Genomic DNA, 16,009 nt, shown 5'->3' with positions numbered 1-16,009 from the left:
TGGTACAATACTGCGAAGGTGATGCGAGGGAACTGATTATGCACTGTACAATGTTGCCACCCGATGAAGGTTATAAAGAATCATGCGATTTGCTCAGAAAGACATACGGTCGACCAATGCTTGTGGCTAGAAAATATTCAGAAAAGTTGACTAAAGGACCATGGTTGAAACCTGGAGATAACGAAGGTTTGTTACGTCTTTCTCAAACATTAGAAGAATGTTTAGTCACTTTGACACATTTGAAATATTTTGGGGATTTGGATAATTTTGATACTATTTTGTCCATCGTATTACGACTTCCTCTCAAGTTGCAGAACAACTGGGAAGAATCAGTGGCAGAATTAGATGGACAAGATAGGGAAGTGAGATTTAAAGATCTTGTTCGATTTATGAAGAAAAAGGCTGCGGCTGCAAATACGCCTTATGGAAAAGCCTTGAGAGCTCGAAGGGAGCAAGAACAGCAATATCGTTCACGATTTCAATCATCGAATAGGCGAAAGATTCACGCTCATTCTACTGCTGTGACTTCAGCTGTTGACAGCAGTGTTACGGTGACCGCTTGAAGATTGTTAGAAAGGCAAGATTGTGCGATAATTGTTTTGTATATGGTCATCTGTCGAGAAATTGTCATAAACCACCTGCTTGTACTGTTGACGGATGTAGGTTGAAACATAATACTTTATTGCACAGAAGAGAACAAGAGACATGTACCCAGACAGAAAATGCTGCTGGTATGCATGAGTCAAAAGTTGAAGCATATGCGACTTCAAAAAGCTCAGCAGAATGTTTTTTGAATATTGTACCTGTCAATTTCTGTGCCAACAGAAGAGAAATAGAAACGTATGCATTTCTAGATGAAGGCTCTACTGCTTGCTTATGCGATGAGCGACTTCTTGATCTATTGAATTTGAGAGGCAAGAAAACGCAGTTTTCGTTGACAACTGTGAATTCGGTACCAACATCACAAGATGGTTATGCGGTTGATTTTACTGTAAAATCACTTGATGGTAGAGAAAGTGTTGATTTATCTCATGTGCTAACTGTGAATAGACTGCCTGTTAAAGCTAATGAAGCACAATTTGATGTACAAAGTTATGCACATTTGGAGGGATTGAAGATTCCTACTCTGCCGTGTAAAGATGTGATGTTGATGATTGGGGTAAATGTCCCTAAAGTGTTTTGGACAATGGATGAGAAACGAGGGAAACACAATGAACCTTCGGCGAAGAAATCCATTTTAGGATGGTCATTGGTTGGACCAGCTTTATCTCACGAGAGAAACAGTGATGTTCACATTCATTGCGTTCAAGTGCAAGAGGAAGACCTGCTGAGTCAGCAAATCAAATGTTTGTGGGAAAGTGATTTTAAAGATGTTTCACTGTCGCCTATTCCATCAATGTCTAAGGAAGACAAATAGGCATTGCAATTGATGGAAGATTCAGTTGAGATCGTGGACGGACATTATCAGTTACCATTTCCATGGAAGCCAGGATGTCCTGATTTGCCAGACAATCGAAGTGTTGCGATGAAACGCTTAAAGTACATTGAACGAAAATTGAAAAGTGATCCTGTTTTGAAAAAGAAGTACTGTGATACTATGGAGAAATATATTAGTCTTGGATTTGCAAAACGTATCCCGAATGAATATAAAGTTGGCAATAAAGGTGCAGTTTGGTACTTGCCTCATCACCCTGTGTTTTCTGAACAAAAGCCAGGCAAGGTACGCGTTGTTTTTGACGCTGCATCACGTTGTATGAATACTTCCTTGAATGACCAACTATTGAGAGGCCCGGATTCGGCAAATTCTCTACTTGGAACACTTCTCCGCTTTAGACAACACGAAATAGCTATTGTGGCTGACATCGAAGCAATGTTTCATCAGGTGAAAGTGCACCCAAAGGATTGGAATGTATTGCGATTTATGTGGTGGCCTGGAGGTGATTTGTCACAGGATCCATCAGAATATTTTATGGTCAGGCACATATTTGGAAGCGTCTCATCTCCATTTTGCGCTAATTGGAGTTTGAAGAAGACGGCTCAAGATCACCAAGATGAATTTGACGAAAAAGTTGTCAAAGGAGTTGAGCGAAATTTTTATGTTGATGATTACCTGAATGGCTCATCTACTGTAAACCAGGGAATTCATATTGTTCGAGAAACGAATAAATTGCTGGAGAAAAAAGGATTTCATCTAGCAAAGTGGAAAAGTTCCAATCCTGAAGTTCTGTCGGAGATTCCTGCTAAAGACAGAGCAGACTCTGCGTCAAGTGTAAATTTAGAACCTGAAAAGATCGATCGAGTACTCGGAATAAAGTGGAATATCCAAGAAGATTGTTTTGGATTTGATGTTAATGTGAAATCAAAACCCGCAACAAAACGAGGGATTTTGTCTGTACTCAGTTCGATATTTGACCCGATGGGAATAGTGGCACCTGTAATACTAAAGGCAAGGATATTGATGCAGCAGTTATGTCGAAATAATTATGGATGGGACGATGAAATATCGAATAGTGAAAATTTATTGTGGAACAGATGGCTCAAAGATATTCCCGGACTTGAGAATATATTCATGCAAAGATGTTTTGCGCCTTCTGGTTTTGGCAATATTGTGACTCGTCAAATACACCATTTTGCAGATGGCTCTGCAGTTGCCTATGGAACTGTATCGTATTTGCGACTAATCAATGAAGATGGGAAGATTCATGTTGCGTTTCTTTTAGGAAAAGCTCGACTTGCACCCATCAAAACTGTTTCAATACCACGACTGGAGTTGACTGCTGCAGCTCTTGCAGTTAAATTAGATTTATTTCCGAGACGTGAATTAGACTTCGAAGAAATAGAGTCGATGTTTTGGACAGACTCGACTTCTGTGCTTTTGAGTATTAACAATACATCACGAAGATTTCCAACATTTGTGGCAAATCGACTTGCAAAGATTGAAGAGGGATCGAATGCTTTGCAGTGGATATATGTACCTACAGATTTGAATCCGGCAGATGATGCATCCAGAGGGTTGTCGGTACAGTCATTGATGGATGGACGATGGCTAAAAGGACCATCATTTCTCCAAGAGCAAGAGGAACATTGGCCTAAACCGCCAGTACAGTTACCTGAGCTTCCTGATAAATTTGTAAGATGCAAGCCACGAGTTGTTGCGAATTATGTTTCTGAGTTTGCTTTGAAGCCAATGGATAAATTCATTTCATATTTCTCAACATGGTATAAATTGAAAAAGGCAAGTGCATGGATGATTCGATTTAAAGAATACCTTCATGAGAAGAAGAAGAAATATAAGTGCAATGAGAAACTTGAAGTTGAAGAATTGCGAGTTGCTGGAGACGACATTTTGAAATACATACAAAGACAAGAATTTGGCGAAGTTATTGATGCATTGCAGAAAGCCAATCATAAAAGTACATCTGGGAAACAAGTACTGAAGAGATTGAAGATTGCAAATTTCCTGCATAAACTCAATCCGATTATGAAAGATGGCTTCATCAGAGTTGGTGGGAGATTGAGAAATGCACCGGTTGATTTTGATGTTAAACATCCGATTATACTTCCACATAAGCATCATGTGACTGAGATGATTATAAGAGAACATCATGTATCTACACATCATTCTGGTATGGGGAGTACATGGACTTCTCTGAGACAACGATTTTGGATTGTTAAAGGAGGCGCTATGGTGAAATCTGTTATCGGAAAATGCATGTTTTGTCTAAGAAGAAGTTCACCTGTGAGTAAACAGATTGTGGCAGATCTTCCGAAAGAAAGAGTCACACCAGGTGAAAGACCATTTTCGTATGTTGGAGTGGACTACTTTGGACATTTTCTTGTGAAGCAAGGACGAAATACTGTCAAGAGGTGGGGCTGTATATTTACATGCATGACAACTCGTGCCGTACACTTGGAAGTTGCATACTCGATGGATGCAGATTCATTCATAAATGCGTTAAGAAGATTTATTGCACGTAGAAGTAGACCATTCAAGTTCATCTGTGACAACGGTAGTAACTTCGTTGCAGCAAATAAAATCCTACGTAAAGAAATAGAAGTTTGGAATTCAAGCAAAGTTGGACAATTTTTGCGTCAGGAGAATATTAAATTTCAATTCAATCCACCTACTGCTTCTAATTTTGGAGGATGTTACGAAAGATTAATTCGATCAGTTCGAAAGATTTTGGTTGCTCTCTTACACGATCAGTTGGTGTCAGATGAAGCTTTGGCTACTATTTTTTGTGAAGTGGAATCACAGTTGAATTCCAGACCCATCACTCCAATAAGTTTCGATCCGAAAGATGATGAGCCACTCACTCCAAATCACTTGCTGTTACTGAGTCCTACAAGTAATTTACCTCCTGGCATATTCGACAAAAAGGATTGTTACACTCGACGAAGATGGCGACAAATTCAGTATTTAGCTGATCAGTTTTGGATCAGATGGACCAAAGAATACTTCAGACACGACAGAAATGGACCTCTAAAGAACGTAATATGGAAGTTGGTGATATTGTGCTACTTGTAGACAATACTATACCCAGAGGGAAGTGGCAGACTGGACGTGTTATGGAAACTACACCTGATAAACTTGGAGCTGTGCGTCAAGTTACTGTGAAGACATCCAGGGGTTTATTGAGAAGGCAAATTGCAAAGTTGTGCTTGATTCATAGAGTTATTGAGTAAAATGTTTTCAAGTGTGTGATATCCTCGATGTAAGAAATTTGTGAGTAAGATGTTTCCACTGGGTTCCAACATCTGGCTGGGGGAATGTTACATCGAGAATCGCATTCACTTGATTTTTGTATTGACTTAAACATTGCGTCCGTTTAACTTGTGTAGTAATTTATTTGTTATTGTTGACGCCGTAAGTTCCCTTGATTGACAGTGTGCTTCCACACACTTTGTTACGAAACAATTGAGAGAGTCTCCGTGGCAATTGCTTGCCCAGACATGTCTCGCTTAGACATGGATAGTTTCGGTAATTTGCTTTAGATAGCGCTTTACTTTTGCAGAGAATGGCGCTCGTTTCGTTGTAATTTGTAAATAAGTTAAACTTGTTCAGCGACCTTGGCTTTCTGTTTTGACTGTAGGACGATTAAATAATGTAGATTATGGCTGCCCACAGGCCTAGTTTAGGGATATTTTATGAGCATTAAATGGCCTTTTGTGATTGATTTTACAGTTATAGTTTATTTGATTGATTTGTTCGGATTTCATTGACGAATGATTTCATGTTCAACTTATGATAATTTAAGCCTGGAAGAGCAGACAAATTCGGTATGTTATACTTTGCAACTCTTTCTGATGTGAAGGCTGCAAGTTATTTAATAGTAATTTGGTTCGACTTAATAATTAACTATGTTTGATAATTGTGTTCATAAATTTGAGTAGGCTTTCTAAAGGCCGAATTGTGTGCGATTATTTATTTATTGCAATTATTTTGTATTGATTTGTTTTTACGTTTGTATTAAGATAACCGAGTCAACTGTATACTTCGAGTTGTGTGATTTTCTGGATTGAGGATACAAACTTGGGGCTTGAAAGACCGCGTTATTGAACTGTTAATAAATATCTAGTGTGCAGTCGGTGTCGTCCAGGTCACAAAGAACGGCTGTTACACAAAGTCGATCAAGTTTCCAAGTAATGAATTTTGAGGGACACGGAGGGAAAAGTGTGCGAAATGAACTAGATTACATAGGTTCTCAAAGTGCTCCGTACGGAGCACCAAGGCTCCGCGAGAGAAACCCAGGGGCTCCGCGAGCTATTTGATTACTCTTCGAAATACTGACTCAAAATTTTGTAACTGTTGAAAGAAGCAATAACAGCGTTGATAAAATCTGACAACAATACAGCCTCGAAATATGGTAAAGAGGCTGAATTAAAAATGACATTATTTATAAGCAGGAGCGCAGCCAGGATTCTTAAGAGGGAGGTGGTTCAAAATTGGAATCGGAAATTTCCGCGCAACATTCTTCGCCATTAAAAAAACGGATAACGAAATTTCTGTTGCGTGAAATATTCAATCCATGACCGATGCGAGCATTCAACGTGTCTCTTCGTTATAATGTAATTGTGATCATCTTTACTCAAGTTTGATTCGAGATTAGTATTAGGATTACTAAAATGAAAGAATACTATTCTAAAATAACATAAAATATGTAATAAACTGCCAACAATAAATAAAGTGGAGTCGTATTTTCGCAAACAAACTTGATTTGTTCTTTCGCACCTTAGATTATTTTTAAGCAGGATATCGCCGTTTAAAAAATCACAATGTCTGGGCAAAATACGAACAATTAGAATTTATTTTATTGCATTCGGCTCCGTCGGTAGTTTCAGAATGAAAAAAGGTACATCGTGGATCGCGCGCACAATTGATTGCGTGCGGCTTCGTCGGTAGTTTCAGAATGAGAAAAAAAGGTACATCGCGCGCACAATTGACTGTGTTTCGATTTCGCAGTTACTACGACGAAAACCTAACATAACACCAAATTTTGTGATTTACAATGTCTATAAAAGCGTTTTCAATCTGAGGTGAGTCTGCTGAAGCCAAACGTGTGATCTTCCATTTTAAGTTTCAGTTTTAATATTTTAGAATGCCGTTTTTCAATCAAGAAATTTGAGTTGCGGATTTATCTCTTTATTAATTATAATTTTTAACATTTCGTCGCAGATGACTATTATATGGTAACATGTTTTTCACATTAAACTCATAATTTCCCACGAGAACAAAAAAGGAATTAACGTCGTCATTGTGTAACAATACATGTATATGCCGAGGGAAATTTTTGATTTAGGGAGAATAAACACCGGCGTAAAGATGTTTAAAACACGCCATGCTGACGAAAAAAATCGGCGATTGTAACAAAATAAAATCGCGCACGTTATTAGCGGCCTGTTAAGTCTTCCAAAAATGTCAAAAGAGAAAAGATTCGACTTCTAATTTATTAATATGTTCGTCGAGTGTCAAATTTACAGCTTTAGTATAAAATTCAGCTTCATTTATGGCTTGTGTTAATCCTATTAAAAAAGGTTCAGCATTTTAAATAAGTAAAGTACTTTTAACTTGCCCAAGAATATTAATCTGAAAGTAACAATTTTAACATTTATCTTGGGGCTCCTAGAATAATATTTAACTTTTCAAGGGCTCCGCAACACCAAAAGTTTGAGAACCCCTGAACTAGAAAGTGCTTTACTATATGTAAACAGCAATGTTCTAGGTGAAGTATAGGGTCCTATAATAATCGGGGAAAAATTAAAAAAAAATGAATAAATTTGATATAGTTGCTGCTGCTGTTGACCATCTAGGTTAGGGTCGTCCAACCCGTGGCCCGCGGGCCACATGTGGCCCGCCGAAAGTTTTCGAGTGGCCCGCGCGGTATTATTCGAATCCCAATGTCTTTCACAAATCTGAGCCCTTATTGGAACCGCTAATGAAAAATTGTCGTTCAAACGCGCAAGAAGCACCACCTATTGAAAGCTATTGAAAGCTTCTTTTATGTCCATGAATCATGAATCCATGTCTGAATCTGGAAATATTATTGATTCTCGAATATATTCCATATTGGGCCATGGGTCGAAAGAAACCATAATCTTACACAAAATATACCGCATCTCTAGGTCTCTCAGCACTTATTGTATCAAACACTCTCGAATTGTGCCCTGTAGGACTTGTCCCACTGAACCCCGGTCCATTGTTCCCCATGGGAAACAAATATTTTCAGACCATCCCACGGCGAAATTCGGAAGGCTCATCCACCCGCCAACGTTATGAATATTTTACAGTGGACTAAAGCTGAAAAATATCAGACGGTGGTTTGTCATGTTGGAAAGGCTAAAGTAGAAAAAAAAAATGGAACGGTGAAACAAGAACGCTCTCATTCCAATAACGAGTTCGCACGAACCCGCTGAATCGTACCACGAATCTTAATTGCAATTATATTTTCGGGTTTTCCCAAGATATATTGCTTCGAGGTCCTACATTACAATACTAGGTTTCAAAATCACAACTGAAAGAATATTATTTTGGATATTTCAATATGCTTTGTATGAACAAAAAAAGCGTAATGCTCATGAAATCAAATAAAAACAACGATAACACGCAGCAAGTTTTTAATAATATGACGGTATACAATTGGCAAGGATATAATTTAAAGGAAAACTCAGTCACGAAAAAGAAAAATTTTGTTCCATTCCCGAAGCTAGTTTTATTTTAACCATAATATATATATTTACTCATTTCTTCGGACTAAATTAATTCATAACGATGTCAATAACGTTCGGGATAAAAGCTGTCAATATTCATATATCTCAAGTTTAGTAACGTTTCATGTCAGACATCTTTGTATGTAAAATATATTGTGGACATAATATTAAAAGTTGTATATTTATATATGGGTCGCAAAAACAATTCCTCGCATAATTTGATGAAAGATATTACAATGTCTGGTTCAGATTATAATCAAAGAGGTGAAGGGCCCTTTTTAAGCCAAATAGAACAATGATTGGAAATTAGAGCATTACTTGAACTATTCACTTAATTGCCGCTGTATGGAGTATCGTTACAACATTTGCGCTGGCGCAGTAAATATGAAAAATATTTCAAACAAAGTATATCAAACGAACAATAAAATCGGTGACCCAAAAGTATTTACACTAGAAATGTTTCGGATTGTGATATAACAAATCACTGATAATATGTAAAGCATTAATAAGCGTTCCTGCGGCATTGCGACAAATTTTGTTACTTCGTCCGAGTGCTCGACTTTCATTTGATGGCTTTCAATTATTCCCACTTCCACAATGAAGCGATCTCATCAGATCATACAAAAGTTAAAAACAATGCATTCCAGGCCTGTCGAAATCTACGTTACTATTCTAAAAGAAACATTCTATTATAGCCTATGTCTGAATATTTATTTGCTACATTGTTCTATAATAAAATGAGTAGATAATTAGTCCGTCAGATAATGTAATATTTGCGTCGTTGCATTATTTCGTTGAGAAGTCGGAAACACTCATAACATCTGAGCATTGAGAATTATTTAGAGTCGACGTCACGTTCAAATCAATCAAAGTATTCCTATTGTCATAAAGGTATTTTGCCGATGGATATAGTGTTGGTGAATGGTGTGTACACTTCGATCCCATGAATCCCTGCGAGATGTTGACTATGTCATTATCAACATTGTATTTTAAAATAAGCTTAAACCATATGACGAACAACGGCCTCTCGTCCGGTTACCATTCCATGTCGGGTATGGGATTAGTTAGTTATTTGTCTTCGGTACCATGGACTTGGTGGTGGAAGAAGGCGTATCCGATCAGCGGTTACGTGATTCATCTTACGGCGGCGATGAGTTCAGCAATCCTCTCGCACATAACTATCCCCGCATGGGATTCGAACCAGCGAACCCATACAGAGTAATCAGAGAAGCGTTGGCGAGCGTATTCCTAACGCTTAGGACGATTAGTAACTCAACCATAATAATAATAATTCTTTAAAATTTTGTAATGCCTCCGAGGTAATTTTGTGATAATTTTTATCACCTGACAACTTTCGAAAATACCTTATTTGAGGATTTGAACGAAAGATACCAATCTGAAGATAGAGTCTATTATGAAGTATTTTTGCCACATTTGTGCTGGTGCTCCCATACTGTTATTAGCCTCCATGACCAATATCAAATGAGTTATGAATATGATTATTCTCAAACTTTTCCGGGGTGCATCATCTTTTTCATCATTGAAGTGTGGCTTCACTCAGCTTATGAAACATAAATCATTGAGGCACATAGGCTCATAATCTAGATCAGGGTTGTTCAACCTTTTTGAACAAAGGGCCACATTTAATTTACGAATGATTGCGCGGTCCACTTGACATGGTAGTTATATTCTAGTTTCACCGACTACAGATCAATGAAAAACACAAATGGGGCACCTAAATTATAAGAACAATGATAATACGAAGATACAGTAAAGTCAAAAGTTTTAATCACACATAAATATTTCAATGGGAAGTATGGCACTGCGTTTATCCGACAAGTTTGTCAATCATAGGTGCAATGAACGATGTAGCAATGCGGAGCGGAGTTTTCACGTGGCTGTCAGAAATTAGTGTCTCACGGGGATTTTACTTGGCTCATCCAGTGAAAAAAAATGCTCGTAAAAGTAAATGTTGTCAAATATTGAGATCATAAAGCTGCCTTTTCTAGCTTCACATGAAAAAAGGGGGGAAAACAGATTGAAATACATGACAGACGATAAAAATAAATTCAAATATGTCCCACTAGCAATAACGACCATAAATGGACATAAAAGAAGCTTTCAATAGCTTTCAATAGGTGGTGCTTCTTGCGCGTTTGAACGACAATTTTTCATTAGCGGTTCCAATAAGGGCTCAGATTTGTGAAAGACATTGGGATTCGAATAATACCGCGCGGGCCACTCGAAAACTTTCGGCGGGCCACATGTGGACCGCGGGCCACGGGTTGGACGACCCTAACCTAGATGGTCAACAGCAGCAGCAACTATATTAAATTTATTCATTTTTTTTTAATTTTTCCCCGATTATTATAGGACCCTATACTTCACCTAGAACATTGCTGTTTACATATAGTAAAGCACTTTCTAGTTCAGGGGTTCTCAAACTTTTGGTGTTGCGGAGCCCTTGAAAAGTTAAATATTATTCGCGGAGCCCCAAGATAAATGTTAAAATTGTTACTTTCAGATTAATATTCTTGGGCAAGTTAAAAGTACTTTACTTATTTAAAATGCTGAACCTTTTTTAATAGGATTAACACAAGCCATAAATGAAGCTGAATTTTATACTAAAGCTGTAAATTTGACACTCGACGAACATATTAATAAATTAGGGGTCGAATCTTTTCTCTTTTGACATTTTTGGAAGACTTAACGTGCGACACTCGACGAACATATTAATAAATTAGGGGTCGAATCTTTTCTCTTTTGACATTTTTGGAAGACTTAACAGGCCGCTAATAACGTGCGCGATTTTATTTTGTTACAATCGCCGATTTTTTTCGTCAGCATGGCGTGTTTTAAACATCTTTACGCCGGTGTTTATTCTCCCTAAATCAAAAATTTCCCTCGGCATATACATGTATTGTTACACAATGACGACGTTAATTCCTTTTTTGTTCTCGTGGGAAATTATGAGTTCAATGTGAAAAACATGTTACCATATAATAGTCATCTGCGACGAAATGTTAAAAATTATAATTAATAAAGAGATAAATCCGCAACTCAAATTTCTTGATTGAAAAACGGCATTCTAAAATATTAAAACTGAAACTTAAAATGGAAGATCACACGTTTGGCTTCAGCAGACTCACCTCAGATTGAAAACGCTTTTATAGACATTGTAAATCACAAAATTTGGTGTTATGTTAGGTTTTCGTCGTAGTAACTGCGAAATCGAAACACAGTCAATTGTGCGCGCGATGTACCTTTTTTTCTCATTCTGAAACTACCGACGGAGCCGCACGCAATCAATTGTGCGCGCGATCCACGATGTACCTTTTTTCATTCTGAAACTACCGACGGAGCCGAATGCAATAAAATAAATTCTAATTGTTCGTATTTTGCCCAGACATTGTGATTTTTTAAACGGCGATATCCTGCTTAAAAATAATCTAAGGTGCGAAAGAACAAATCAAGTTTGTTTGCGAAAATACGACTCCACTTTATTTATTGTTGGCAGTTTATTACATATTTTATGTTATTTTAGAATAGTATTCTTTCATTTTAGTAATCCTAATACTAATCTCGAATCAAACTTGAGTAACGATGATCACAATTACATTATAACGAAGAGACACGTTGAATGCTCGCATCGGTCATGGATCGAATATTTCACGCAACAGAAATCTCGATATCCGTTTTTTTAATGGCGAAGAATGTTGCGCGGAAATTTCCGATTCCAATTTTGAACCACCTCCCTCTTAAGAATCCTGGCTGCGCTCCTGCTTATAAATAATGTCATTTTTAATTCAGCCTCTTTACCATATTTCGAGGCTGTATTGTTGTCAGATTTTATCAACGCTGTTATTGCTTCTTTCAACAGTTACAAAATTTTGAGTCAGTATTTCGAAGAGTAATCAAATAGCTCGCGGAGCCCCTGGGTTTCTCTCGCGGAGCCCTGGTGCTCCGTACGGAGCACTTTGAGAACCTATGTAATCTAGTTCATTTCGCACACTTTTCCCTCCGTGTCCTTCAAAAATTCATTACTTGGAAACTTGATCGACTTTGTGTAAACCAATCAAATTCTTTGAAATATTGAAAGTAGGCTATTCTAAACAATGTATATCGAACGAGCATTAAAATCGGTGACCCAAAAGCAATTATGTTCAATATGTTTCGGATTGTGATATAGCGAATCACTGATATTATGTAAAGCAATATTTAGCGTTTTTGTGGTATTGCGACGAATTTTGTTATTTCTCCCGAGTTCTCGACTTTCGTTTGTTGGCTCTCAACTTATTTCCACTTCCACAATTAAGCGATCGCATCAGATTATACAAAATATAAAAATAATGCTTCCCAGGCCTGTCGAAAGCAAAGTTACTATTCTAAAATAAACATTCTACTATAGACTACGTCTGAATATTTATTTGTTACATTATTCTATAATAAAATGAGTAGATAAATATAAGTCCTAATAACTGTCAGATAATGTAATATTTGCGTCGTTGCATTACATTTCGTTGGGATGTCGAAAGCGCCCATAACATCTGAGCATTGAGAATTATTTAGAGGTGAAATGGCGTTTAAATCAATCAAAGCATTCCTAATGTCAAGAAGGTCTTTTGCTGATGGATATGGTGTTGGTGTATACACACCGATCCACTGAATCCCTGCAATATATTAACTATTGTGAAATAATCAACAATAAGTGCGATGCCATTTTACGTAACAAAAGATGATTATGGCAGCTGTTCTCTTGTGCTTGTCTGATTTCCCTGGCAGCACAATACTCAAAACCACATTTCAAAGTTATACTTCGATTTCAGTTAACGCATTTGCTGTAACTTGAAACAGTTAATTTACAAATAAGATGCTTTACTCGTTTTCATAAACTTACGGTTGTGCATGAATAAAAAACTAATTCGTTTCTTGCCATTTCCAAATCATAAACAAATTACCTTCAAATATATCACAATCACTACAAACGATGTATGTTAAATAGTCGGTTGCAACCATGATCTCCGTGTCGCCATTTTCAATAGATTCAACTGTAACCGTACGTACACACATGGATTATACAAACGGCTGTGTTATCATAGTGATCACAATCGAAGTAATTGTTCACACTATATAGAAATATTGAATCGATCAGATTATAAAATGTTATTTCTTAAAACTGCCCTCGTTGACTACTGAGTTGCTTGGTTTATTAGATATCAGATATTGCTTTTTTTGCTAAAAATGGACTCCAGTCCATAGTAACTTTTTTAATAAATCGAATATTCTAGTATCTCGTCCGTTGGCCCTATACCACGTTTTCACATACTTATTTCCACGCAGGGCTGTATTCACGAAAAAAGCTCATTCTTCAGCTCCCCCTGTCTGCTGCTTTCGAACATGTATATATAATTTGTGTACTTATCTGAAATGCCTCATGGTAACTATAAGTTTGTAAAACTTAATCGCTGTGAAATCCTGATGAATTCCTTTTGAAAATAACACAATACCTTCTTGCGCAGCTGCTGTGTCATGGACGTGAGAAGAAACTCGAGAGTCGGCTTCTCTATGATCTTCGTCTTCTGTATTTATAGAAATAGTTCCAATTTACAACTAATAAATCAGGTAGTGTTTAACAACCGAGATCTCACGAATTCCTCGATATGTTGCTGTTTCCTTGGTTTTGAAAAGTGCGACCACGAATTCTTTAGGCTCAGATCTATGTTTGAAAATATAAATAACGTGTAATAGACTGCATTGTTAAAATAGAATTATGAAGCTGCTTCAGATTCATATTATATTAAGCTTTCTAAAACAATGTTTCTCATTATCTACTCAAAAAGAAATAGCAGGTGAACATCCAATTTTGTTAATGTGCTTCGCACAATCCTTCACAGGATACACTCAAAATTTATTCATCTGCACAATCGATATGCTTTGGCGCCCTAATAACAGAATGTTGCTGCCGCGGAAATGCGATGTCAAAATGCCCATTAAACCCAACAATATCATTATCATAGTAACTTACCCAGAATAAAAATAGTTCTTAGAATGAAATTTCACATGCTTTCGAGGTCATTTGTGATATTTTTTTACCACTTGACAATTGACAACTTTCGAAAATATTTCATCTGATGATTTGAACGAAAGAAACAAAGTTAAATATTATCGAATATCAATTAAAATATATTTTTGTTATCTTCCAGAATTACCATATTTTCATAGTTTCAATGATTGTGAGACTGAGCACGCATTGCAGCACCATATTGCAGCGAGAACACATACTTGTACAAAAATGAAGTAAATTTATTAAACATTGTTTACCCATGAACTTCTGTTTGTGTATGATTATACCAGAAAGTTACAGTAGTCCAGGACGCTTTGCACAAAAGTCATGTTCTCTCTAGAACAGGGGTCCGCAACTACCTTTTAGCGCGATCTAAAAAAAAATTTTCTAACTTCTCGCGACCCAAGCATTTGGTAAACATGTAATTAGTTATCGATTTTGAGACTATTGTCGACACTAGCATTTTTCTTGCACAAAATTATATGAAACTTATCACATAAAATTGCGAATAATAGCGTTTATTATGACTAATGCAAATTATAAGCTTTGTGTATAATACACAACATATCAAATCGAGTTTTAATTTGGGAGACGGCAACTCGAAGATATTTTTCGACGCTTCACTGAATTATATCAACAAAACAGCTTTATTGACGAATATATTCTTTACGTGACAAAATTTGATATGAGAAACTAACAAGTATATAATTCACAATCACTCGTTTAATGAGCCTATAATTGATTATAATTAGAGAAATGGCAACAGAACGTAAAAAAGTTGATGCTGAGCGCAAATGGTTTTATGACGCTTAAAATATTCAAATGATCAGTCTTCGCGCACTGCTTGAAATTTCTGGGTGAAAAAATGTGATTCATTGGCCATTCCTTTGGTTTTTAACTTTCTAAAATACGTGCTACCCGCCAATGACTTGCAACCTTTATTTTTGGCCCACAAACGACAAAAGTTTGCCGACCTCTGGTTTAGACTTTAGAGACAGTGAAGTAATACAGTCATCACAACTCAAATGCTCGACCCACTGCCCTATCTTCTTCCACTTTACTATTCTCGATCCTCTGCCCTGTCTCCCTCGCCTCGGCCAACTGCTCCACCTCCCTCAACCTTCTTATCCTCGACCAACCGTCCTATCCTTAACCGACTGTCCTATTTCCCCCAACCTTCCTATCCCCTTCAACCTCTTTATCCTCGACTCATAGCCCGAGTATGCCAATGAGATGATTCAATCGTACGTCGACAAAACATGATTGACGGCATTCGTAAATGTAGGCTGGAATCTCAATTGGTAATCAATAACTATAATTAGTGGCTTAAAATGTGCTACTAATTAAGCTACTGATGGCATCGGGTTTGAGGTGACTGTTTTCAAAATTTTGAAAGGCCATTCGATATCGACATACCTGAGTTCATTTTCAGAAACTCATTCAATGTCGCCTGTATTTCCGTGCAAGGCAAAACGATGAGGAAATAATCGAATATTTGCACGCTTAGTCATTTTCAACGAATGTTATGCCATATTCTGTTGTATATACAAATTTCTTTTACGTTACTGAGAAGGCTGAAAAGTCAAAAATATAAGTCGCTCAGTGAGTGTAATCCCTTCCAAACTATTTTTAAGCCATGGCTATTTTTTGTCATAGCTAGCGTTGCCAACTGCCCTTTAATTCAGCGTATAGACCCAAAATTGAGCTTATCTTATCTGCAACTTAATGAAGTTGGAA

General features: G+C 37.1%; 1 protein-coding gene across 1 annotated transcript; it reads left to right on the top strand.

Moving 5' to 3' along the window:
• The first annotated feature begins 1,429 nt into the window (after window positions 1-1,429).
• Window positions 1,430-5,776, top strand: LOC120331344 (uncharacterized). The gene is made up of 2 exons (XM_078119942.1): window positions 1,430-5,280; window positions 5,476-5,776. Exon 1 carries the CDS (start codon window positions 1,430-1,432, stop codon window positions 4,526-4,528), a length of 3,099 nt encoding a protein of 1,032 aa, XP_077976068.1. The 3' UTR covers window positions 4,529-5,280; window positions 5,476-5,776.
• The last annotated feature ends 10,233 nt before the right edge of the window (window positions 5,777-16,009 follow it).

This window comes from Styela clava, chromosome 2, assembly GCF_964204865.1.
Source record: "Styela clava chromosome 2, kaStyClav1.hap1.2, whole genome shotgun sequence".
In the NCBI taxonomy this organism is placed as follows: domain Eukaryota; kingdom Metazoa; phylum Chordata; class Ascidiacea; order Stolidobranchia; family Styelidae; genus Styela; species Styela clava.
The sequence above is the reverse complement of the archived record's forward strand: the minus strand, read 5'-3'. Positions and strand labels throughout refer to the sequence as shown.